Source organism: Cnephaeus nilssonii (assembly GCF_951640355.1).
Source record: "Cnephaeus nilssonii genome assembly, chromosome: 5".
NCBI classification, from domain to species: Eukaryota; Metazoa; Chordata; class Mammalia; order Chiroptera; family Vespertilionidae; genus Cnephaeus; species Cnephaeus nilssonii.
This window is the reverse complement of record NC_137076.1, coordinates 4,502,655-4,528,931: the sequence shown is the minus strand read 5'-3', so window position 1 is coordinate 4,528,931 and position 26,277 is coordinate 4,502,655. Positions and strand designations below refer to the sequence as shown.

At 52.5% G+C, this 26,277-nt stretch overlaps 1 protein-coding gene across 1 annotated transcript in view; it reads right to left on the bottom strand.

The window, feature by feature from the left end:
• Positions 1–26,277, bottom strand: part of SYNPO2 (synaptopodin 2) — a 153,782-nt gene that overhangs the window by 29,782 nt on the left and 97,723 nt on the right. Inside the window, exons 2-3 of the mRNA XM_079772159.1 lie at positions 8,510–8,661; positions 2,529–3,346 (exon numbers count right to left, since the gene is read on the bottom strand). Of these exons, the coding sequence (XP_079628285.1) occupies positions 2,529–3,346; positions 8,510–8,661 (970 nt within the window). The remainder of the gene's footprint in view (positions 1–2,528; positions 3,347–8,509; positions 8,662–26,277) is intronic.

Below are 26,277 nucleotides of genomic sequence, written 5' to 3'. Positions count from 1 at the left end.
CACGCCCACATGCACCCGGGAAAGAGAGGGAACCCTGTCTGCCCTGGGCTCCAAGCGGAAGCAACCCAGCCCATCCCTCCTCCTCCTTTCTCTAAAAGTCTGCGCTTCTAGGCCCCACCGGCGTGGCCCAGGGGTTGAGCGGCTCTAGGAACCAGGAGGTCACGGTTGGATTCCAGGGCGGGCTCATGCCCGGGTTGCTGGCTCAGTCCCCAGTAGGGGGCGTGCAGGAGGCAGCCGATCCATGATTCTCTCTCATCAGTGATGTTTCTCCCTCTCTCTTCCTCTCTGAAATCAATAACTATATATATATTTTAAAAGTCTGAACTTCTACAGTGCCACGGGGAACTCCGTGCATGCAAGTCCGTTGCCTATGCTAATACCCGTGTATGCCTGCCGATCAGAACATAGGTCTCATCATTTGTTTCTGGGGGGCTCCCATGCTGTAGCAGTAAGTGGTGTCCAGTGAGTCTCAGATAATAGGATGCAATCAAAACTAGAAAGGAGATCACTTAAGGGCAATATGTTCTGAAAAGCAAGTTGGGGCATATTGTGTACTTCCATATTTAAAAAATGAAATGTCAATATAAAACTATTGCCAAGCATTTTTTTAAAAAATTAGGGGTGGAGTAGGGGGGGGGCAGAAATGTTATTGAGCTTAATTAATGTAATGACTTTAAATATTCAAGTTTTCTTCTGCTTTTCTTTCTTTCTTGCCTCTGACTTCCCTCCAAAGTCTTCCCATTCATGGAGACTGAATTAGCATAAATTCAGAAAACTATGTGAATAATTGAAAGTACTGAATCACGATTCGTAATAATTGAAACATTAGACTGTTGTGAATGTAAGAAGCTTTAGCTACAAAGTTGTCTAGCTAAATTTAAATATGACTTTAGTTGCAAAAATCCATGGTGCTGGGGTACACGAGTAAGTGTAAATCTTGGGGAAATGTAAAAATTATGTGCTTAGTGACCCTTTTACCTGTGGGTAAGAGCTGATAAAAAATTAAATCATTCAAATGATAGTTTGACAGTTTTAAAATAAAAATTTTAATTTAAAATTTTATCATTATTGTCATAAAAAAGAAATTGGTGGCAAATTAATTTATAGCAACAATTAATCATAAGCATGTATTCAATGAAAATGAGCATGATTCACAAAATATGTTTTGAACTTCTCAGAATAGTTCAATGGAAATTTCAGAAAAAAATTTTAGTATTTTATGATTGAAAATTAGCTCTTTTTGAACTGAAAAAATCAGACTTAATGGTTAATTTAAAAAAGAATCAGAGTAAGAAGTTTTATAACAAAGTTACAGGTAGTCGCTGGTAATAATATTTTATTTAGAGGAAATAACAAAGTGTGTGGTCATTCCTAAATGTAATTTTTTCTTGACTGTGTTATACCACTTACTATGAAACTGACAGTCACAGTTGCACACTTGTCGCTAACACCCCTGCCAACATGTCAAGTATGTGAGTCCGCCTTCATGCACTTGTTTAAAATCTATAAATGTGACCGTGCCTACAGATGCTTCAAGGATATGCAATGATTGACAGCACTTGCCAAGGAAGCTACAAATGGTTTTGCTAAAAATACACTCAGAGAGGAATGACAACAGGTTATAAGACTTAATCTGCTGCTTTGACTAACCAAGTTCATTACTGTCAGATCATTCAGACACACAGTGCCTTTCCCCTCAGCCCTCGCCTCCTCAAATGACTTTCCAAAAATGTGTGGAAAAAAGGAAAGAAAAGAACAAAAGTCATAAAGCCCACCGGCCGTGCTCATCCTCACTCTGCTTCCTCTCATCACTGCCCGGGTACGAAACCCCGGCGGGGGTGGGGGGGGTGGGGGGAAGCCTGGCACTTAAACCTGTGTTCTGTGTGGGGGCATTTAAATGCTCCCCGTGGCCCCGGGCTGGCCGGGGCGTGCAGAGGCGGGTGGGACGCTCTGCGGCCGGTGAGGGCTTGCTGGCGGCGGATCGTGTAACTGCCGGCTGCCACATGTCCCTGTCCGTCAGCCCACTTCTGCAAGCATCATCAGGCTGCAGGGCGGTTTGTTTCAGAACCAGGATCTGCTTTCCACATCAGCGGTGCAGCCTGTCTCCACACCCTCTGAGCAGCGGACTCCACCGTTCCTGACATTAAACCCGGAGGCCACATCACGCCAATACCTGCGTGTGCTGTGTGAGCCTGGGCTATGGCACATTCCGAGGCAGATCCGAGAAGCAACGCTGACAATGTCCTGGTCTGTCAGAGTTCCTGTGCCCCTGGGATAACATGTGCATGAAAAACACGGAACTCCACTCCAAGGTCCAACTCGCTGCTTCCAATTGAGAAACTGGCACTGTCTACAATTTCATTTGGGGGGTGTTTTTGTGCATTAATAGTTTTTAATTGTGTCTCAGTGAAAGACAAGAAAAAGTCTTTAAAAGAAAAAGCCATCCATGCAGGCGAGCAGCAGCAGGATCCCCGGCCCCCAGCCCCGGCCCCCGGCCCCCGGCCCCCACCAGCCCCCGCAGGACTCACGTGCGTGGCGCGCTCTGTGCTTGTGTGGTCTGCTGTGATCCCTTTCCCTGCGCGGGTCGTCCCCCTGCTCCGTGCCTTCTGAGGAGACGGCAAAGGCGACCAGAGAAGGAGGTGCTTCGGACTGCCCTCCTTCCAGCGGGGAATCCACACGCCCCGCCCCCGCCTGCAGCCGGCACCCTCCCGCCAGCTGCCCGTCAGCGCAGTCCAGGATCACTTCCACCCTGGGCAGCCCCGCGGCCCCGGCTGCCGCCCCCTGGACCACTCGCAGCTCTTGGCCCCTGCAGATCTGGATGATCTTGCTGGACCTCAGACAGGCCTCCCCTTTCTCACTAGTGGGGGCTGCATTTACGTGGACAGTCCCGCCCGGGTGTAAGTTAGGATCTGGGTCAGGACTCTTAGGTTTTGCAGCTCCCAGGAGAGCCACGGCGGGGGCCCCAGGGCCCGTGCGTGTGTCCTGAGACAGGGACAGTTGTAGCTCAACCACAGGGCCTGGCCAGCCCACGTCTGCCTTTCTCTCCAGCAAGACAACCTCCTCCGCCGAGCGTCCTCTCGGGGGGCCAGGCGCGTGGGGAGCCTCGGTGTAACGCAGGCCCGTTTCTTCTTCTTTTTTGCTCCCAGAAAAAGCGGGACCGCTTTCCAGGTTCTCAGCGAGGGGGGTGCCGCTCTGGCGGGGGGCGAGGCGGCGCTCTGGGTCCTGGCTGTGTGTGGCCGGGCGGATGTGCATGGTGGTGCTTTCCACGCACCCCTCGGCGGGGAGATGCGCAGGGGTTTGGTTTTCGGTGTCGGAGGCCAAAGTCTCACTTATTCCACCGGAAGGTCTGCACACAGAAAAGCCAAACAGTTCCAGACAGTTAGACCCGGGAGCCTACCCCTGCCGGGAGCTTCCTGACCCTCCTGACGGCTAACGCCCGCACGGCAGGCTCTCCTAGGCGCCAGCGCAGCGCATGGGAAAACAGAAACCGGCAACTTGCGTGTGTGCTTATCTAGCGATCTTCCAAATAACGTTTCCTTTACAGCCAAGCAAAAGGGCTCACAGGATATGATAAAACCTAAATCCATCCCAAATTCAACTTTAAAAAAAAAAGACAGGTGATAGCCACATGGATGCTCTTTAGCTGTAATTATTAGGTTGTTTTCAAAACACGATGTTTGTCACTTTATGAGAAAGCGCGCCCACGTCTTGCTGACTAAGGCTGGGCCTCAGCACGCCCAGCGGCGGCGGGCGATGCCACCGCACAGTAAGGCCGGTGCCCTCGCAGAGGCTGTGCTTTCTCGAAGGGAATGAAACGCAAGCTGAGCTCAGAGGGTGTTTGCAACCCATGGCCCCAGCCCACACTTTTGCGTCCAGAGAAAATCCTTTGCGAGCTGCCCTGGGCGACTGAGTCATGGAGTATAAATACCCCAGCCGCTCCCTCCTCTGTGAGCCTGCCTCTCGGAGCCATTTCCTTAGAGGACCTCTGGCCCAGTCCCGTGCTCCTGTCTGGGGGGGGGGGGGGGGGGGGCAGGTCCCTCACCACAGTCCTTTGATTCTGACCTGGACATTCCCAGCTGGGTTTGCAAAATTGGGTTTGCAAGAAGCAATGCCAGTTTAAGGGTTAAACAACTTCTTCTTTTTTTAAAATATATTTTATTGATTTTTTACAGAGAGGAAGAGAGAGGGATAGAGAGTTAGAAACATCGATGAGAGAGAAACATCGATCAGCTGCCTCCTGCACACTCCCTACTGGGGATGTGCCCGCAACCAAGGTACATGCCCTTGACCGGAATCGAACCTGGGAGGGACCCTTGAGTCCGCAGGCCGACGCTCTATCCACTGAGCCAAACCGGTTTCGGCTAAACAACTTCTTGCTCAAGCTTTAGAAGAGAACCCTCATTCACAGCAGAGCTGGAGGAAACGCCTCGTTTCTCACATTTGTAAAGGTTTTCGTGGGTTTTGTAAAAAGCAGCAGCAGTGTCCTCTGCCCCCGCTTCCTCCCTCCCAATGCATTCCGCCTAGGAAGGTCATCAGGTGAGGAAGGGACTCCTCCGCGTCTCCCCAAGGGAATCTACCTGAGGATTGACGTGGTCGTACAATTTCCGGTTGTATTATGTTATAATGACTCCTAACTTTGCTTTTGACTGCATTTAGAATCAACAAACCTAAACTAAACAAAAACCATCAAAGGAAACGCAGCTTTCTCTAAGCGTGTAACGTGCGGAGCTTCCTGGTAAATACAGAAAACAAAGTGTAATACAGTGTTTCAAAAACACGCTGTCGGCTGCTTAGACCTCTCGTGCAGGAAATGATGCTACACTCTATGCCACTGAACGTGAGGGAGCCGGAGGCCAGAGGGTTTAATGGAGGAAGGCTTGGGAGGGGGCCGGATTAAATCACTTTGTATTATGTTAGCCATCACTCAGGAGGCAGAGACGAGAGTCTGACTCCATTCCAGCCTCGGAGACGGTCACGCAGGCAAATGCTCAGATAAATGTTAACACTTACTGGTGGCCAAAGGGAAAGGGATACACATGACTACAGTCATGAAAGCATGAGAGGTTCCGCTTTCTGCCTTAAAACGCTCGTGTCCACCCCGTCTGCAGAGGCACCGAGTCCACAACGTGTGTCCTGGGTGGGAAGCAAAGGTGGACACTCCCAGCTCTCCGCAGGGCATGACTTTATTTTCGAGGAACAAAAGTCTCAGGCAGGACCTTTGACCTCCCTGCGAACTGCCTGGAAGAACTGAGACAGAATCAATACCTGGTCCCGGAACAGGGCTCTCCCTGGAGGTCAACAGAGAACAAGGGCTGGGGTGGGGGGGCCGGAGGAGCCTGGCCATCAGACTCCTCACTTTGAGGCCCAGCAAACATTTGTTTACCAAACATTTGCTCCTTCCTCCCCTTTGAAGTCCCAGACCACTTCCCCATCTCCTTCGCTCTGGTGGCACACACGCCCAGCTTGCCTTGGGCCCCCTGGTCTTAATGAACCCTGTGCATCCAAACATAATTACATTTGGTTATTTGCTCCTGCTAATCTGTCTTATATCAATTTAATTCTTAGACCAGCCAGAGAACCTAGAGTAAAATTTCCTGCTCCCCAACACATAATTATATAATTTAGAAAAACATCTTATTTTAATGAAATTTAAGGTAATAGAGCCTTAATGATAAAGAAGTGTTTTAGGACCGCCTGACCCAGCTATCTCTGGGCAATTATCCAGGAAAAGTAAACCAGGTGCCCTTCAGTGATAGAGGACAGTTATGTGAGCGGGAGAAATATTTTAATTCCAGGAAACAGCATTCAGATACCAGAGTGGTGGTGGTGATGGTGTTGGTGGTGGAGATGGTGGTAGTGATGGTGGTGGTGGTGGTGGTGGTGATGGTGGTGGTGATGGTGGTGGTAATGGTGGTGGTGATGGTGGTGATGGTGGTGGTGATGGTGGTGGTGATGGTGGTGGTGATGGTGGTGGAGGTGGTAGTAGTGATGGTGGTGGTGGTGGTGGTGATGGTGGTGGTGGTGGTGGTTGTGATGGTGGTGGTGATGGTGGTGATGGTGGTGGTGGTGATGGTGGTGGTGGTGATGGTGATGGTGGTGGTGATGGTGGTGGTGATGGTGGTGATGGTGGTGGTGATGATGATGGTGACATGATGACTGCCTTTTGGTGAGTATTAATTTGAGATTACATTTTCAATATCACCAATTATTTATTTGGTAAAGTCAAAGTACTTCAGAGAAAATAATAATCATGATCCCATTTACTAAAAGGAGCAGAGAACTAGTCCAACTATCTGAGATAGTAAATCTGTCTCAGACTCAGCTTTAAACCACCCCGGGTTTTCCCAGTGACGCATCGCAGCCCAGACAGGACCTAGTAGGGCGAGTCCCACCCACACCGTGTTCCGGAGAAGCTGGCCTCCTTGCATCAGTGGAGGCACTAAAAAGGGAACAAACCAGAGAAGGCATTCCCCCCTTCTGGACGTGACCAAACCTTCGCAAAGATGGAAGTGCTCAGAGAGCTGGGCTCTATGCAGGGCCCTGGCACGCGGGACTGCACGCCGCAGCCTTCCTGCTAGGTCCTCGCCAAAGCACGTGGCAGTTTATAAATAAGTAGGAGCCTGAGGACCTGCACAGTGAGCTTAATGGGCAAACATTTATGTGGGAGATGCTGAGAATAAAGTGAGATTTCTTTTATTTTCACAAGGTTTGGCCGTGTGAGTCGTGTTTGTATAGAAATGGAATCAGCCCTGGCCTGTGTTACTCAGTGGTTAGAGCATCAGCCCGTGCATCAAAGGGTCTCAGGTTTGATTCCTGGGTTGCAAGTTGGATCCCCGGCCCCGGTTGGGGCATGTGGGGGAGGCAACAATCGATGTACCTCTCTCTTACGGATATTTCTCTCTTTCTCTCTCACTCTCTTCTTCCTTCCCTCCCTTCTACTCTTTCTGTAAAAATCAATGGGACAAATATCCTCAGGTGAGGATTCCCAACAGCAACAACAAACAAACAAAAAACAAAACCAGCCCAGCCAGTGTGGCTCAGGGGTTGAGTGTCGACCTAGAAACCAGGAGGTCATGGTTTGAGTCCTGGTCAGGGCACAGGCCCAGATTGTGGGCTCGATCCCCAGTGTGGCGTGTGCAGAAGGCAGCCAATCAACGATTCTCTCTCATCATTGAAGTTTCTATCTCTCTCCCCCTCTCCCTTCCTCTCTGAAATCAATAAAACTATATTAGAAAGAAAGAAGTGAAGTCACACTGGATGTGATCAGGGGGTAATGCTGTCTGTCGCCTCCGCAGGGAGGCCCTCTGACACGCCCAGGAAGGCTCCCTCCAGGAGCCAGGGCTTTCTGTCTGAGTGGTTACCACGCCACGTCAGTCTCCCTGCAGAGCTGTGCGGCCTGGGCTGTGGTTTGCACACACGGAAATGTGGATGCTACCGTGTGTGTGTGTGTGTGTGTGTGACTGCCCCCATGGTTTTCTTTTTTAGAAAAAAAAAAAAAAATTGCCCTAGCCAGTTTGGCTCAGTGGATAGAGCGTCGGCCTGCGGACTGAAGGGTCCCGGGTTCGATTCTGTTCAAGGGCACATGCCTGGGTTGTGGGCTTGATCCCCAGAAGGGGGCATGCAGGAGGCAGCCGATCAATGATTCTCTCCTCATTGATATTTCTATCTCGCCCTCCCTCTCCCTTCCTCTCTGACATAGAATATATTTTTAAAAATAAAATAAATATATTTTTATTGGTTTTTAAAGAGATAGGGAGAGAGATAGACAGAAACATTAAGGAGAGAGAAACATTGATCTGCAGCCCACACTGGGGATCGAGCCCACAACCCGGGCATGTGCCCTGACCGGGAATCAAATCTGTGACCTCTGGGTGCATGAGTCGACACTCAACCACCGAGCCACACTGGCCGGGCACCCCCTTTCTTTTCTTTTGTTTCTATGTTTAAACTTTCCTTCTGCATTTTTAAGCAATTGTGGGGAGGATGAGTATGGGGAGATAAAATTAACAAGAGATTTGCATTGATAGTCCAAAAGCTTCATTCTAGCCGCCCAAATATTGGTTTTACGGAGGCTCTGGCATCAGGAATCTGGCTGCTTAATTTAAGGCTTTTGTTGTTGTTCTCCTCCTGGGCATTTTCTTTCTTGAGAAAGTTAGTGTGTAGTGTAATCGTTTGCTATTTAACTGTTTTTAATCCATCTGTGAGTTATACATCGGTGGTCCTGGCCCACCACAGAATCTGGATCTAGAAGGACTAAATTATGTTCAACATACTGAGCTGCCTAAGGAACTAGTTTTAAATAACTGAGATTTCCAACAAAGTTCCTGAAACAAAGATTTCCAAGTTAATTTTCAATCAACCAGGAAATTCAGTGAGTTAAAACCTCCAGTTCTCAGACACTGGCTCTCCTGTCTGACGTTCTGGCCTCTGCAGGGCACCCACGCTTATGGGCCAGAGGGCTGTCCCTGTCCCCGCTGGCGTCCAGGCAGAGTGCTCCCCGGGCTCCTACCGTTTGACGAGCATGTGCAGCGAGTCCGCCACGCTCTCCATGAGCTGGATGACCTGCGGGTAGGTGAGGTCCGCACACGGGTTGCCGTTGATGGAGACCACTTCGTCCCCCTCACAGAGCCCGGAGCCCGACGCTTTGCTCTGGCTGCGGATCTGAGTGGAGCAAACAGGAGGCGATGGTTAGAATCGTCAGCGTGTGCACACCGTGCCGCCGCCTCCGAGAGACGTGTCTGGGCCCGGTACGTGGGTCTGCAAACTGGAAAGCCAGCCCCGGCTTCATTCACTGTTAACCTGTGAGACCACCTTCCACATGTTCCACCACACACACAGTGTAGCGTGTACTATGTCAGCTCTGGCTATATTTTTATCTATTAACCACCAACTTACACATGTCACACACACACACACACACAATGTAGCATGTACTATGTCAGCCCTGGCTATATTTTTATCTATTAACCACCATCTTACACATGTCACACACACACAATGTAGTGTGTACCGTGTCAACCCTGTCTTTATTCACCTGTTAACCTGTGAGACCACCTTACACATGTTCAGTACACACACCATGTCAGTCCTGGCTTTATGTTCACCTGTAAACCACCATCTTACACATGTTATACACATACACACACAATGTAGTGTGTACCATGTCAGTCCTGGGTCCTGGTTTTATGTTCACCTGTTAGCCACCATCTTATACATGGTCCACCACCCCCCCACACACACACACAATGTAGTATATACCACCACGATGTTCACATTTAATTCATATCATTGTAAATAAACAAAAAAGCGAGAAAATCTATTCTAGAAGAATGAGAGTTAAGAAATAAAAAAGTAGTGAGGAATGGGGAGATGTTTTTAAATAGAGCACATGCTAGACAGAATCATGTCATATTGTGAAGTCTGACCCAATCAGAGAGTGACTTCTCGCACTCAAACAAAATTTAAAATCCTGTCGCACTGCAGATAAACGCACCCAAGACAGTCGTCCCAGCATAGAGGGTGACGGGATGGCCAGGGTATTAAGGACTATGTCAAAGGAAGAACTCCGTTTGAAACCAACTATTTAAGAGCTAGTACTAGGCAAACTATGGCCCCAAAAAATGAAAGAAAAAGGTTGTGTAAAAATCAAGCAGCCGAGCTCTGAGGATGCCTCCCATTCCTGCATGGAAGGATGAGGAAGAGGACGGATCAGAATGAAACCTAGATGCACCGTCAGGCCCGGGAGGAGAGAGGTGGGACTGATAGATAGCAGAGGCTCCCCGGCCCCCCATGAGGGGTGGCTGAAGTGAGACACGTGTCATCGTGCCGACGACAGTGCTGGGCTGGTCACTGTCCCTCTACCCTTCCAGGTCCAGTCCCTCCCCTCCCCAGCGCTGCCTCGCGGCAGGCTTCCCTCACGCTGGCTCCTGGCTGGGTCTGGCCAATGGGAACCCCAGTAAGAGATCAAAGAAGGAGAGGAAAGGGGGTCAGGCAGGTGTGCTCTCCACTGGCCTGCTGGGCCACAGCTCTCTGACAGCCCAGCTCCTGTGTGTCTGTCCCCACCAGGCCTGAACTCTTGTCCTGGGCCCCACACCATCTCCCGTGCGCAGGTCCAAAGGGAACAGTAGCTTCTGCTCTTTTTCTTATATATAACTAGTGGCCCGGTGCACAGAATTTGAAAAGGGGATTAATCAGAGGAAATATTTTAATATTGCTATTTGCCCTTTCTCAATAATAGAAGTGTCAGAGATGAAAGAAAATTAGTAAAATGTGTATGAAAATCTTCCTCCTGTCAGAGTAAAGTCCCCATCCACCCATGTATGCCTCAAAATCACGCAAGACCCAGACCTGGCTACCCCCCGCCACCAATTGGGCTAGATCCAGACCCGGCTGGTCCCACCCTTGTCAAGCCCCGCTGGGCGGGGGGCACAGCCTCAGGCCCCGCAACCCAGGCTAGGGTGGGGGGCATGCCTTGAGGTCCCCCATCAAGCTTCACTGGGTGAGGGATATGGCCTGAGGTCCCCCATCAAGCCCCACTGGGCAGGGGGGGGCGCAGCCTCAGGTTCCCCGTCAAGCCCCACCAGGCGGGGGGCACGGCCTGAGGTCCTCTGGCATGGCGCCGGGGCGGGGAGAGCAGCCTGAGGTCTCCCGACCCAGCACTGGGGTGAGGGGGTGCACCTGGAGGTCCCCCATCAAGCCCCGCCTGGTGGGGGGGTGCGGCCTGAGGTCCACCGGCCTGGTGCCAGGGTGGGGGGGGTGCAGCCTGAGGGCCCCTGTCAAGCCCCACAGGGGCGGCGGGGGGGCCCCGCAGCCTCAGGTCCCTGCTGATTGCTCATTATGGGAACTTGGCCTCCGCTGTGGGTGCAGCCATCTTGTATTACAGAAACCACCCCACTCCGCTGTGGGCGCCGCCATCTTTGTAGCAGAGTGACAGTCAATTTGCATATTCCCTCTTTATTATATAGGATTTTATTGATTTCAGGGAGGAAGAGAGAAGGATAGAGAGATAGAAACATCCATGATGAGAGAGAATCATTGATGGGCTGCCTCCTACAGGCCCCACACTGGGGATCGAGTCCGCACCCTGGGCATGTGCCCTGACTGGGAATCGAACTGTGACCTCCTGGTTCATAGGTTGATGCTCAACCACTGAGCCACGCTGTCTGGGCAGCTTCTGCTCTTAAATTCAGGTGAGCCGTTCTCCTCGGTGCACTGACCCTGCTTAGTGCCTGCATCACTTTAGCTTTGCACATGACGCCTATTAAGTGATGACAATTGCTTAGATTTCACTTGTGATGTGGGTTTACTAGCTCTCAGTGAGCCCTGTGTCATGATCATACATCACTTCAAGAACACGTTATGGCACGATTACAGATATTTTCTACCAAGGGGACCCCTCTCTATTAAAATCAGGATTCGCAGTCCACAGGGGTCCACCCAGGTGAGCACACATCCTGGAGGATGTGTCCACAGCCAGTCTCACTCCTGATTGGCTGTGAAGTGGATGCCAATGCACCTCCAACAGCCGCCCACAAGGTCCTGCCAGTGTCTTAAAAGCCAATGTGTTCACTGACAAAGATTCAAATTTTCTATCTCCAGGGGCAATAATACTCTTGAAAGCAAAAGCATACCTTTAAGTGCCAAAGCAATGACACGAGTGAAATCTGAAGTGATTCGGTTAGTTTTGTTCTGGAAGTTTCCATCCTTGAAAGATTGGAAAATACTTGATACTATGGCCCAATATGTTACCAAGTCAAAGTCAAGTATTATTTTTGTTTGCAGACTGTGATTTGATGGGACATGCCTGTGGGAACATGCTCTAACGCCTTTTCTTTCTTTAAATATATATTTATTGACTTCAGAGAGGAAGGGAGAGGGAGAGAGAGATAGGAACATCAATGATGAGAGAGAATCATTGATCATCTGCCTCCTGTCCGCCCCACACTGGGGATTGAGCCAGCAAACTGGGCATGTGCCCTGATCGGGAATCGAACCGTGACCTCCTGGTTCATAGGTCAATGCTTAACCACTGAGCCACTCCGGCCAGGCTCTAAGTCCTTTTCTTTGGGAGCATCCCTGAGACCTCACTCCCACCTCCTGCGTCACCGGCTGCTCCTCCCCGTACAGCAAGCTCCTCCCTCTCAGCACCTCGCGCTGTACTCAGACCACGTGACTCAGAGGTGGTGGAGATGGAAATGTTTACCAAACACTACGTCCTACTGCTGACCTGGCCGGGAAGGACGCACTGCATTGCGGCCTAGTGAAAGTGGAAAGCTAAGGCTCCGGGGAAACGGAGCGTTACTCCATGTCATAGCATGAGTCTGAGAAGCGTGTCAGCTACGCTACTTTAGCTTCATGGATCAATAATTCCCTGGCGAAATGAGAAAGTTGCTTTTGCTCTTATCAGGGCTTCGTGTCCAGGCCTTGCGGACGGAGTAGGAAGCAGGCGGGCGGAGCTCTCCCCGGACCCTGCCCGCGCTGGCTTGGGGTGTCCGCCACGCGCAGTGCCAGCTTCCCGTCGGCGACGCGCGCCTCCTCTCCTGGCTGCGTGTCCTGTGTGAGTCGTGGACAAGTCCTCGGGGAGGTGCCCGCGCAAGTGGGGGAACCAGGACAGCCTCCTCCTTAAGCCACACTCTCCCCCATTACCCAGATGACAAAGCGGAGGGCAGGCGCCCAGCCCCGGGCCCGCAGGAGGGCGCCTCTGACCCCACACAGCGCCGCTTGGACCTGAGAGGGTGAGGGAGGGGATCGTGACCAGAGGCAGCTTCCGCGATGGAGACGAGTCCATGGAAGTGGCGAGCAGACCAGATCTAAGCACTCTTTCTGGACCCCAGCCCTTCCCCAGTGGGCACGGCAGGCCTATGGCACAACTCTCCTCCACCTGAGACAAGGTTTCACCGGCGCCCCGTGCGCCCGGCGGCTCCTCCGCGGAGCCCAGGCAGGTCGCGTTCCCCGCTGCCCTGAGAGAGGTCCCCAGGCCACCGGAGGCGATGATGGCAGCAGCCCAGGTTGTAGCAACCAGCACCTAACCCCCTCTGCAGGGCCTGCTCCCAGACTCTGAAGTCCAAGCTCAGGTCCTGGCAGGGAGGCGGGGGTGTGGGGGGGGGGCGCTCCAAGCACGAAGCAAAGGGCAGCGTGACACTTTTAGGGTGACAAGGACCAGAATGAGAGGGAATAAAAGCAGAAACGACCCGGCCCGGGTGGCGTGGCTCGGTGGTTGAGCATCGACCTATGAGCCAGGAGGTCAGGGTTGATTCCCATTCAGACACATGCCCGGGGTGCGGGCTCCAGCCCCAGTGTGATGCTCTCTCTCTCTCTCCCTCTCCCTTCCTCTCTGAAATCAATAAAACTCTATTGTAAGACCCACGAAGCCAAAGCCCCTGGGCCTGAGCGCAGCCATGCGGCAGTGAGTGGGAAGGGGGCCTGCGAGGGGAAAGAAGAGGGTCCGCGAACAAGAACCCTAACTGGTGGCTGAGAGTCAGCAGAGGACAGCGGCAGGGTGACGGGGTTGCGGATGCTGTTCCAGCTCCTTCCAGGCGCTGGGGGCCGCCGTGGGGAGAAGACAACATGGGTGTCCCAGACGCCCCTCCCGCTGGTCCCTGGCGGATCGGATCAGGTCCCCGCTCAGCGGTGCGGCTCAGGGACCTGCGCCTGGACCCGTGACGCGGAGAGAGGCCGGGACCCGCGGGCTCGGTGCTGCAGGCGCGGAGCTGGGAGGCACTTGGCTGTGGGCGCCCGGGCCACCGGCAGCTTCTCAGTCCGGGGCCAGGCCAAGGCGTGACCCCGAGGCCCAGCGCGGCCCGTGGCTCCCTGACCGGCAGCCGTGCCAGCCGGGTGGCCCGTGGCGGCTGCTGTCGGCAGCCGTTCTCAGAGGCCCTGCCCCCTGCCCCCTGCCCTCAGCCCCGCGGTCGCACCACGGCCCTGCGGGACAGAACAAGCAGCGGTGTCCGTTCCCTGAGGAGCCCTGGACCCGCGCTGGACAGCACTGCGGGCAGACAGGAGGCAGAGAGGAAGGAGGGGTGCAGGCTGGCAGGCCGGGGGACAGGCACCGTGGGGCTGACGCTGTCGGAGGGTTCGAGGTCACTGTCTCCAAGGAAGAAGGAGGGGCTGAGGGAGGCGGCACTTGAGGGTGATGAGATGGACTAGGAGCCGGGCCTGGGAGCAGGGAGGGCCGTGAGGGGCGGGGAGGGGTGGCGGGGGGGGGGGGGGGTGACTGTCGCGTGCACGGGTGTCTAGAAGGAGAGCCGACCCGGGGAGGGAGGAGGCTTCCCTCCTCGGAGGCATGGCGGGTTCGGGAGGAACTGGGTGAGGGTCGGGATGCCAGTCCTCTGTCTGAACAGTGGGAGGAACCCTCGCGGTGTGTTCGCGGGGGGGGAGGGGGGTGTCACTGCGCAGACGGAGGCAGCCTGGGGCTTTCGGGGGCTCCGTCTGCGCCTCAGCTCCGCTCCCACGCCCTGTCGTGGAGTCTGGCAGAAGCCTGGACGCTTCTGCTCCGGTCCCTGTTCACGCCCAGACATGGCAGAGTCCTCCTGAGTGATCGTCTCCCCTCAGGGACCCAGTGGCCATAAAAGCAGAAAGCATTCCTCAGCCGCTTGGACAGGCTCCCAGGCTCCGGAGCGAACCAGGCTCCGCAGACGCGAGGCCCTCCGCCGCCCCGGAATGTGCTGCCGCGAGCCACTGCGAGCTGCAGCCGGAGCGGCCACGTGCTGCAGAGCGCAGGACTAATATGGAATGGTATTCCTGCTCCCGGCCTGGGGTGAGCACCAGCTCCTTCCAGGGCCGAGGGGCGGCCGGGCCTGCTTTCTGTCGGGTGGGATGGTGCGGGCTCCGTGCCGAAGGCTCCTGGACCAGGCAGATGTGATGTATAAGCATTTAGACAGAATATGAAACAATGCTTTTAAAGGAGTCATTAAAACACGTGTAAGCCTTAGCTGGCTTGGCTCTGTGGCTAGAGCGTCAGCCTGCAGACGGAAGGGTCCCGGGTTCGATTCCCCGTCAGGGCACAGGCCCGGGTTGTGGGCTCCATTCCCAGTGGAGGGTGTGCAGGAGGCAGCCGATCAATGATTCTCTCTCATCACTGATGTTTCTATCTCCCTCTCCCTCTTCCTTCCTCTCTGAAATCAATAAAAACATATTTTAAAATAACAACAAAAACAAAAAACGTGTAAAACCTTTAAGACAAATAAGTGGCAGAGGACTCAGAAAAGAGCAGCCTTAGAGCCCGGCGTCTGGTTCCCCAGCCTGTGTGTTTATCACCCACACTCACTAGCTGAGGGATTCTGGTGCAGCCCCACCTGGCCAGGGTCTGGCTCCCCACAGAGCCCCAGGCCAGCCCCACAGTCGGTGCATGGTCAACAGGCAGCAAAACTAAAGCGCACACCACCCCCGCACATCACCAAGTATCGGGCCCTTTCTCAGTCTGCTCAGTTGTGTACAATTCTCATCAGCTTTCTCTCTGGTCACAGGAGTTAGAAATGGCGAGGGAAACGCGCTCCCTGCCTAAAGGAAGGTGCTGTAGCTCGTGCATCACCAAAGCCGGGGGCGGGGGGTGGGGAAGCCACATTTAAAACACACGAAAATCTTAACTAAATAAAAAGACTCACGACACTGGGGTCTTTTAACGAAAGTGGAAAAACTCTCCCGTGCTCAAAGGGACTCAGTGCCTCCATTGGACTCCAGGAAATGATGGGCTTAACAATAACAACCCCGAGTCACTCAAAATGTTTAAACCACCGTTAGGTGATCGATTAGATGAGGAAACACAGGTGATGCCCTGTCCAGAGGCTGCCACGGGAGCCCTGCCATGGGGGGTCACCTGTGCCCGGCGCCGCCACGTGACGCAGGTGGGACGGGGCTGGAATCCTGGCCTGGGGCCCTAACTCCTTGCTGGTGTTGGTGCTTTTACTGGATTGTTCGGCCTCAGACCCTGACCTGGTCTCGTGCATCCAGAGGGTGTTGTGTGTGGATGCCCTGCCCCGTAGCTTGGCCCTCAGACCTGCACCCCATCTGCCTGACCTGGAGGGATGGTTCCCTCTGCAGGTTGCTCCCCCATAAAACTACCGATAAAGAGGACAGACATTGAGTGAGAAACGTTCTCCAAATGACAAGAGCACAGACCTTTATGACAAATGGGTACGTTCTGTTCTTTCGCTCTGGGCTTGAAGTTTATTAGCAAACAGGAGATTTATCTTAACTGGACACCAGCTCATGTGACAGGAATTCCAGTTGTCAGGAGCCATTTTCTCCTCAGGAGAATGGAAGGATCTCTTCGACTCCTAATTCTATGCTTTGTTAAACTGTGTCACACACACACACACACACACACACACACACACACACACACACACGCACACACACATACATAATTCTATGCTTTGTTAAACTGTGCAACACACACATGCACACACACACATACATAATTCTATGCTTTGTTAAGCTGTGCCACACACACACACACATCCTATATAATAAAGAGGTAATATGCAAATTGACTGTCAAGCCCTCGCACAAGATGGCCATACCCATGTCATCACAAGATGGCTATCACAAGATGGCCGGCAGGGGAGGGGAGTTGTGGGCGATCAGGCCAGCAGGGGAGGGCAGTTAGGGGTGACCAGGCCAGCAGGGGAGGGCAGTTGGGGGCAACTGGGCCTACAGGGGAGGGAGGGCAGTTGGGGGGACCAGGCCTACAGGGGAGGGCAGTTAGGGGCAACCAGGTTAGCAGGGGAGAACAGTTAGAGGCGACTGGGCCAGCAGAGGAGGGCAGTTGGAGGCGACCGGGCTGGCAGGGGAGGGCAATTAGGGGCGACCAGGCCGGCAGGGGAGGGCAGTTAGGGGCAACCAGGCTGGCAGGGGAGGGCAGTTGGGGGCAATCGGGCTGGCTGGGGAGCAGTTAGGCGATGATCAGGCTGGCAGGGGAGCAGTTAGGGGAAATCAGGCAGGCAGGCAGGCAAGCAGTTGGGAGCCAGCAGTTCCAGATTGTGAGAGGGATGTCCAACTGCCAGTTTAGGCCCAATCCCAGGCCTAAACCGGCAGTCGGACATCCCCCAAGGGGTTCCAGATTGGAGAGGGTGCAGGCTGGGCTGAGGGACACCCCCCCCCAGTTCACAAATTTCATGCACCAGGCCTCTAGTACATACATAATTCCATGCTTTGTTAAACTGGACTCCCCCCCACACACATACATACATAATTCCATGCTTTGTTAAACTGGACCACACACACACACACACACACACACACACACACACACACAAAACATAATTCTATGCTCTGTTAAAGTATACCACACACACACATACATGCATACTTCTATGCTTTGTTAAACTGTGCCACACACACACATGCACACACATACATAAAAACTTCTATGCTTTATTAAACTGGACCACACACATACACATACATACACACACATACATGCATACATAATTCTATGCTTTGTTAAAGTGTACCACACACATGCATACATACACATGCATACATACACACTTCTATGTTTGTTAAAATGTACCACACGTGTGTGCACACACACATACATATATGCATAAATCTATGCTTTGTTAAATTGGACCACCCACACACACACACACACACACATGCATACACACACACATACATAATTCTATGCTTTGTTAAAGTATACCATACACATACATACATACACATACAGACATATACACTTCTATGCTTTGTTAAACTGTACTGCACATATATGCACACACATACATACAAATACACACATATACACATGGACGGACACACACATACATGCATGCACACAAATGCATACACATAAGATACCTGTCATGGTGCTTCTCCACTAGAAACATTACACACAATGTTTGTTGAGGTTTTGATGGAAGAAGTGGGAACAGCACAGCCGTACAAATGCTCTGCAGTTTTAACCTGGGAACGCTGGCTGCACAGCGTGACCTTAGGAGGGGCCCGGGAGAGTCTGTGCCGGCTCTGTCCTCGCAGGACGGGCCGGTGCCACCCTTAGCCGGGACATGCTGAGCGATCTGGTGGCAAAAAGGAGCAAATCAGCTGCCCAGGCCTGGGAAGTTAATCCAGGACGGGCCTCCAGCCAGGCTGGTTAAACGCTCGCGCCACAGCCTGAGCTGCTGGAATTAACCTCGCTGGGCCGCGGAGTAGGGGTGCGCGCCCCAAAGCGTCAGTTCTCACGTGTTGTGGACCCATTTTCATTATTTAAAATGACTGAGGACTTCAAACACATTTTGTTCTTGTGAGTCCATCTAGTGGCACTTGCCATGTTAGAAATAAAAGGCAAGATATTTAAAATGTTTGTTCAATAATTAATTTTAAAATAAAATAACAGGTATGTTAACATAGACACTTAGTTTTTATGCAAAATAGCCATGTTTTTAAAACTGAGCTAATTTAGGGGAGGGCGGCATTGTTTTCCATCTGTAAGCTCTTCTCATGTGAGCTCAGAGAAGGCAGCTGGGTCTCCCTGTGCCCCGTGTTCTCACTCTGCGCCCCCTCCCCTGGGGACTGCAGGGTGGGCGAGCCTGCCTCGCGCAGACACAGCCGGAAAGGGAGCCGTGCCACCTTTTCACGTCATTTTGGACCTTCTTCTTGATGCTGCATTGACTCAGCCGGGTCGCTCCCAAAGCTGCCGGTGGGATCTGAGAGCAGCATCGTGCTTTTCCCCTGGGCCCACTCTGCACCTTGCATGGCTCTTTGCCCCCCGCCAACCCTTCCACATCACGCCCTGCTCATCTGGAGAACGCTGAGTCACCGGGCTGCGCCCATCTGCCAAGTGTCAACATATTTCACTGCACAGTGTGCACAACCACACTCCTAACTCCGTCTGATCTCATCAGCAGCTGTCAAATGCACGGGGACAGAGCTTCGGACTGGAGGGGCACCTTGTATCTGTACCTTTAAGGAGCTTCCCAGGGGACCCAAGGCCTAGTCTTTCACTATTTTCTACAAAATAGGCAAGGAAATACGTTTGGAGAGAGAGAGAGAGAGAGAAAGAGAAAGAAAGAGAGAGAGAGAGAGAGAGAGAGAGAGAGAGAGAGAGAGAGAGACAAGTAGGCAGATCTTTACTGAGTGACTTTCTTCCCAGCGATCATATTATCAACCCTATTAAGCTTCAAATAACCATATTTTTCAAGGAGACGAGCTGCTGAGTTTATGATCATTATTGTAGATTTTTTGCATGTTCTTTAATTTAACTGTATAACTTTAATTGTTCTCCAAACAAAGATGCTCCAAAGCCAAGCCTCTCTGGACTAGAGGCGCAGACATAGTGTAGGCTGCTAACACCGCTGATACAGAAAAACTGGAACCCAGATTTCATCCCTGCGTGGATCATGCAGGCAAATAACCAGCTCCAAAAAGTATATGTGCAGCATGGAGGGACCTGGAGAGTATCATGCTCAGTGAAATAAGCCAAACTGAGTAAGACAAATGTCACATAATCTCACTTATTAGTTGAATCTAATGAGCAGAATGAATTGACCAACAAAATAAGACCTGAAGCAGGGAGGCATGGAACAGACTGACATACCTCGATGTGGGGCTTGGGGACAAGAAGAGATAAACCAAAGACCTTATATACTTACTAGAGGCCCGGTGCATGAAATTCGTGCATGGGGGGAGGGGTCCCTCAGCACAGCCTGCACCCTCTCCAATCTGGGACCCCTTGAGGGATATCCGACTGCCCTCTCACAATCCAGGACTGCTGGCTCCCAACCACTTGCCTGCCTGCCTGCCTGATTGCCCCTAACCGCTTCTGCCTGCCAGCCTGATCACCTCCTAACCATTCCCCTGCCAGCCTGATTGATGCCTAACTGCCCTCCCTTGCTGGCCTGGTTGCCCCTAACTGTCCTCCCTTGCAGACCTGGTTGCCCCCAACTGCCCTCCCCTGCTGGCCCAGTCACCCCTAAATGCCCTACCCTGCCGGCCCGGTTGCCCCCAACTGCCCTTCCACAATTGCCCTACCCTGAAGGCCTGGTCCCCCCCAACTGCCCTCCCCTGCCAGCCATCTTGTGGCGGCCATCTTGTGTCCACATGAGGGTGGCCATCTTTGACCACAAATGGGCAGCCATCTTGTGTTGGAGTGATGGTCAATTTGCATATTACTCTTTTATTAGATAGGATATGCATAGCCATGGGCACAGGCAATATGGGGCAGGGGAGTCCTGGGGTGATAGGGGCTGGGAGGAGGGGGGATGATGGGGGGTGGGAGATATCTGTAGTACTATCCTATATAATAAATAGATAATATGCAAATTGACCCTCACACCCTCACAAGATGCCTGCCTACGACCAGGCTGGCAGGGGGGTTAGTGAGGGACAACCAAACGACTGAACAAGCAGGCTGTGTGGGACGACCAGGCCGGCAGAGGGGGGCAGTTAGGGATGACCAGGCAGGCAGGCAGGTGAGTGATTAGGAGCCAGCGGTCCAAGATTGTGAGAGGGATTTCCAACTGCCAGTTTAGGCCCAATCCCCAGGATCGGGCCTAAATCGGCAGTCAGACATCCTCCGAGGGGTCCTGGATTGGAGAGGGTGCAGGCTGGGCTGAGACCCTCCCCCCCTCTGTGCATGAATTTTGTGCACCAGGCCTCTAGTCAACAATAAAAAATTAAAAATAAATAAATAAGATAAATAAAATATACATGTGTAGCCTCCAGCCATACAGAAAGCTCCAAGTACCATCTGATTTACCTCGACAATAACCTTAATTCTCTAGCTGGTCACAAAATTTAACATGCCGAAGACCAGGGATTTCCATTAATTCTTGGTTTTCATTTGAAACTAAATATGATGAAATTTTAATTTCCTCTCTATTATTACATAAACCTGAAACCAAGAAATGGAATTACCAAGTGATTGTTTTATAAGAAAAACGATCTCCAGGTTAATTAAATTAGTTGTGCATACTTGAAGGAAATGGACTAGTCCAATGGTAGATAAGTATATTAAAGTATTTTAATGAGTTACAGTTAGCATAGAAACACAACAACCTACAGAAAGTATGTTTTTAAAGGACAAAGAAGCCATATTAGTTTCTTGAGACAAGACTTTCCTAATTTTACAAATAGTTTGAAATATAGTTTGTGAGAAAATGTAAGCAATATTGAGTTTCGTCTTCTTTCTTTGAAAGAACTTGGCTCCTAGCTAAAGGGAAGCCATGAACAACACAGCAGTGAAGTTTCTCCCGGTGCATCTACTATAAAAATAAAATACTGTAAGCATCATAAAGAAAATAGAAGGTGAACAACCAGCATGTTCCTTTGGGAATTATCTGGAATTTTATTATTTTATTTTTTCTGTTTTTAAAAAATCTTTATTGTTGAAAGTATTACAGATGCCCCCCTTTTCCCCACTGACCCCCTCCACCCCAGGCCCGCCCCCACCCAGGCCTTCAGCACATTATACTCTACGTTCATGGGCTGCATACACATGCACATAAGCATTATTTCATATCCGGCCGTTAGTGCTGCTCCCCACTCCGTGTTACTTTCTCCTTTGATCTGACAGTTTGGATGGGATCAGTACCTCGCAGCCCTATTGCTAATCTCTGGGCTCGGTGGACAGGAACGAGTCACCACCGGCCTGATTCCTGAGTGAACAGGTGAGGGGCCAGTTAAGCAAACACAAAGGTGCTGTCTGATTTCAGTATTTGTCCCTCATCTACAGGCAGCATATAAACGCATAGACGCACAGGCATTTCACATAAAAGACTGTCCTGCACATGGTTTCAATGCGAAGAGGCACTTTTCCTTTCTCTCTTCCTTTGCTCCTTCCTTCCTTCCTTCCTTCCTTCCTTCCTTCCTTCCTTCCTTCCTTCCTTCCTTCCTTCCTTTCTTCCTTCCTTCCTTTTTTCTTTTTGTAAAATATATATTTTTTTTTATTGATTTTAGAGAGAAAGGGAGAGGGAGAAAGAGATAGAAACATCAATGAGGAGAGAGAATCATGGATCGGCTGCCTTCTGCACGCCCCCTATGGAGATTGAGCCTGCAACCTGGGCATGTGCCCTGACCAGGAATCGAACCGAGACCTCCTGGTTCATAAGTTGATGCTCAACCACTGAGCCACGCCGGCCAGGCTCCTTTGCTCCTTTAACCGCACACACAGGACCCCAGGGCCAGGCCGCTGCCAATGCCAAGGACACGACAAACACGCTCTGGGGCACAGAGTCTGGGAGAAAATAATGACAGCTACACAGTGACAGTGACCCCTGACCTCCTGAGATGGGCGTGTGAGGGCAGAGGGAAAGGCAGCGTGGAGTAAGAGTTTGCCCGTGGGTGGCAGAATAAAGCCCCTCTCCACTCTGCTGGACGCCTGGCCCCACAGACCTGTGCGCAGGGAGCCCCTCAGTTTCAGTGCTTAGAGTTTAGGCTGACGTCTCCGCAGAAGCTGGGAGAGAGCGGGCGGGGCGGACAAGGAGGCAGGACCCTCCCTGCAAATGATACGCTCGAGTTCTAAACAGTGGAATGAGCGTTTTCACTTGTCCGGCCTGCTGTTCTCTGCTTCCTCTCCTGCCCGCCTCCCTCCCCCTTCCTCCCGGACTGCAGCCCTGGTGATGAGGTCCCAGGCTCCAGAACAAGGACCTGGTGTGGAGGCAGCGCACACATGTGCAGACAGCATGGCGGCCCCACGCCACGGTGCCCTGGCGGGAGCCACATCATGGGAGCAACGGAGAGTCCGGACTGTTTCAGTGACCCAGACAGGGACCCCGGGCTGCGTTCTGTGTATGTGTCTTCTGCTGCCTCCTATATTATTTTATTTTTTAAATATATTTTTATTGATTTCAGAGAGGAAGGCAGAGGGAGAGATAGAAACATCAATGATGAGAACCATGGATCGGCTGCCTCCTGCACGCCCCCTACTGGGGATGGAGCCCACAACCCAGGCATGTGCCCTTGACTGGAATCACACCGTGACCTCCTGGTTCACAGGTGGACACTCAGCCACCGAGCCACGGTGGCTGGGCCGCTGCCTCCTTTGTACATGGCGGTCGCCAGCAAGTCCCCCTCTTCTCCGACGAGCTAGGGAGAAAGGGCCACCCGGTGTTCATCCTAATCTGGGCTCTCCCCCTGCGCGGGGTCCTGGATGCTCAGAGCAAAGCAAGGCGAGATGAGCATGCCCTTCTCTGGCGTCCCTTCTGGACTCGGCGCCAGTCCTCGCGCCTGGTCACCCATGAAGTCACCAACCTTGCTCCCTGTCACTGCGGGCGCCACACCGCGGCGCCGTGCTCGTCCCCACGTGGGCCTCTCCCTGGGCCCCCCTGCCCCAGAGCCCTTGCCCTGCCAGGCCCTTCGGGGAAAACAGCTTCGGGGCGGGGGCTGGAACACAGTGGTATTTAACATCTGGACACCGAAACCTTTAGAGAACACCAGGTGACATGCAAAAGCGTGAAGATGGCCGTGGAGGGGAAATTCTTCTCTGTCCGGAGTCCACCCCGCTCCCCAGCCCGCATTTCCTTCAGCGCCCAGATCCAACAGGCTCCCCCAAAACCCTTCCCCTCTCCCCCTCCCCACCACATAGAAACCCCCAGTCTATGAACTTGTTGAAAGGGGCTTTGGATTTCTCTCCCTGCACCTCATGGCTTATATTTTACTAGAGGCCCGATGCATGAAATTCGTGCAAGAGTAGGCCTTCCTTGCCCTGGCTGCCGGCACCAGCTTCCCTCTGGTACCCGGGACCCAGGCTTCCCTCGCAGCCCCGGCTTCATCCGGAAGGTCCTCCAGTCTAATTAGCATTTTACTCTTTTATTATTATAGGTCATTAGAAAACCTGTTCTCTCTGCTCTGAGCTGTACCTTCACACAAACAGGAACCTGTTTAACCCCCTCGTTCTCCCAGGGCGTGAAGCAGTAAGGACGGCACCGCGCCACCTCCGGCTGCACACGCTGCCTCTAACCCTCAGGCCCAGGGGCCAGGCATCCCCCGCCCCCCCCCCACCCCCCGCCCACTGCACGGGGAACCGCGTCTCTGAGCTGTGGCGTGGCTCCCAAGGTCACGCTCAGGACGGGACCGCTTTCCATGGAGCCCGGAGCCCGGAGCCTGTCGCTCAGCCAGAACCTGCCACAAGCTAGAGGGAAGGAGGGGGGTGGGGAGAAAAGGCGAGAAACCTGGGCCTTCCCATTTGTTGGAACGCTGCTTCTCAGGCTGCTGAGCTGCGGCGTTGGGAGGACGGAGGAGGTGCCCACAGCCCACCCTCCCTTCACACAGAGCACGGCTGAGACCGGAGAGGTGCCGGCCCGGCTCTCACCGCACAGCCGGCGCCGCCGGGACTGGGCCCGGGCCCAAGCTCCTTCTCCATAAGATGCACGTTTTGAACCAGACAGCGACGGACAGATGTGTAAGTCTGTTTGTTGAAACTTTTGTTTCCTATGTTAACATAAAAACATGCAAACCTGTAAAGAATTTTTGTGAGTTTATTTGAGCCAAACTGTCCACAATTGCCGGGAAGCAGAATCTCAACGGATTGGGATAATGCTCCGGAGAATGGCGGTTTTTCACCTATTTTTATACATTGCAATCAAAGGAGGAGACGTAAATGGGTTACATGAAATCCATGGGTGACAGACTAGGGAGGCGGGAGGAAGCAAAGGGGCAGGAGACATCTGGATTTGGATAGGAAGTAAAATGATAGACACGTGCTTCTTTTACACAGGTGGGTGCAGGATACTTAACAGTCAGCAATTAACATCTATAATAATAACCTATAATAATAAAAGCGTAATATGCTAATTAGACCGGATGACCTTCCGGATGAAGCCACAGCGAGCCGAGGCAGCCGCCACGGTGGTGGAGGCCGAGCCCCTTGCACAAATTTTGTGCATCAGGCCTCTAGTGATAACAATAATAATGAAGGAATTTGTGGCCTCTGTCCTGGCGCCCAGGGCATTTGGTTGTGCCCCAGGGGATCCAGAAAAAGGGAAGTTACCAGTTACCCAGACATTTCAAGGGTATGTTATCTTAGATGCAAAAAGACAGATAGGCTCAGTTAAGGTAAAGGTTGACCTTGCCAGTGAAGATACCGGCCTAGGAGGTAACTGCCCCCATAACTGCTTTTAGTTAAAGTTTAATTTCAGTCCATCCTTTGTGGTGACTTTAGGTCTCTGAGTTTGCAAGACCGCCATGCAGGCCTCCCCTGGGCTTGTCAGGTCAGCATGTGGCCCCTTTCGTCCACACCTACAGTCCTCTGGCTGCCAAGAAGAAAGAATTACAACTTCTAGAAGCTTTGTTAAATAATTTTCTCATCTCCCAACACAGAGGATAATATCTAAAATACATAAGATAACAGAGTTGTCTTTGGTTGTGTCACCAAAAAAGGAAATATTTTATCTTTGAAATGTGCTTCCTGCTCAGCGGTCAGAACGATACAAATAGTGCCTGTTTCACCCGTGAGCACCTGCCACACTCATACCTTTCATCAGCACGGTGGAGGCAAAGTTTAGAATCTGACCACGCCAGTGAGAGGAGGGCACTGAAATACAGATATATTTAGGGCCAAGTTCAGGGCCGTGTAATGTTCCCCAATTAACTGGTATCTACTTTCAGAAAAATGTGTTTAGCAAGCACGGGCAGCTCACCAAGTCCTAGATGACCGTGTGCTTTCACAGCTCATGCCGACATCCCCCCACCGCCCCCCCGCTGGAACCCGGACGCTGCGCCGGAGCCAGGGGCAGGGCAGGACTTGGAAGCAGGACAGGGCTGCCTCTGAGCACCAGCCCTGCCTTCATCAGCGGGAATTTTCGGAATGACTTCGGATAAATGGCCTGAGCTCGGCCGAACAGCCTGTGGGAGGTATTAGCCATCGAAGGAGAGAATGAGTCTCTCCGAAGGAAAGAGAAGTGAGGAAAGGGGAGGGGACCATCAGCGTGCTGCCCGCGGAGCAGGTATCCGGACCGAGGCTCGCCTGCCCAGAGCAGGTGCTCCCCGCTGTGCAGGTGGGTGGGAGACCCGCCCAGTCCCGGTCCCACGCTCTGTCTGACCCACGCACAGACCCAGCCTTCTATGGCCACGGGGACTCGGAGGGGTGGGGCACCGGTGCTGGTCAGGGGTGCAGGTTCAGCCTTCCTGGCCAGGTGGTCCCACCTCTCTCAAGCAAGAGCTCGGACGTCTAGCCAACCCTCCTGTCCCCTGATTGGGCGGCTGCTTGAATGATGACAACGCTGTGTTAACATCTGCATAATTGAGGGTCAGGCCCTGGCGAGGCAGAACTGACCAGGGTCGGCCACCTCTGAGAACTGCACCAGGCAGTCAGGGGGCCTTCCCCACCTCAGCACTTCC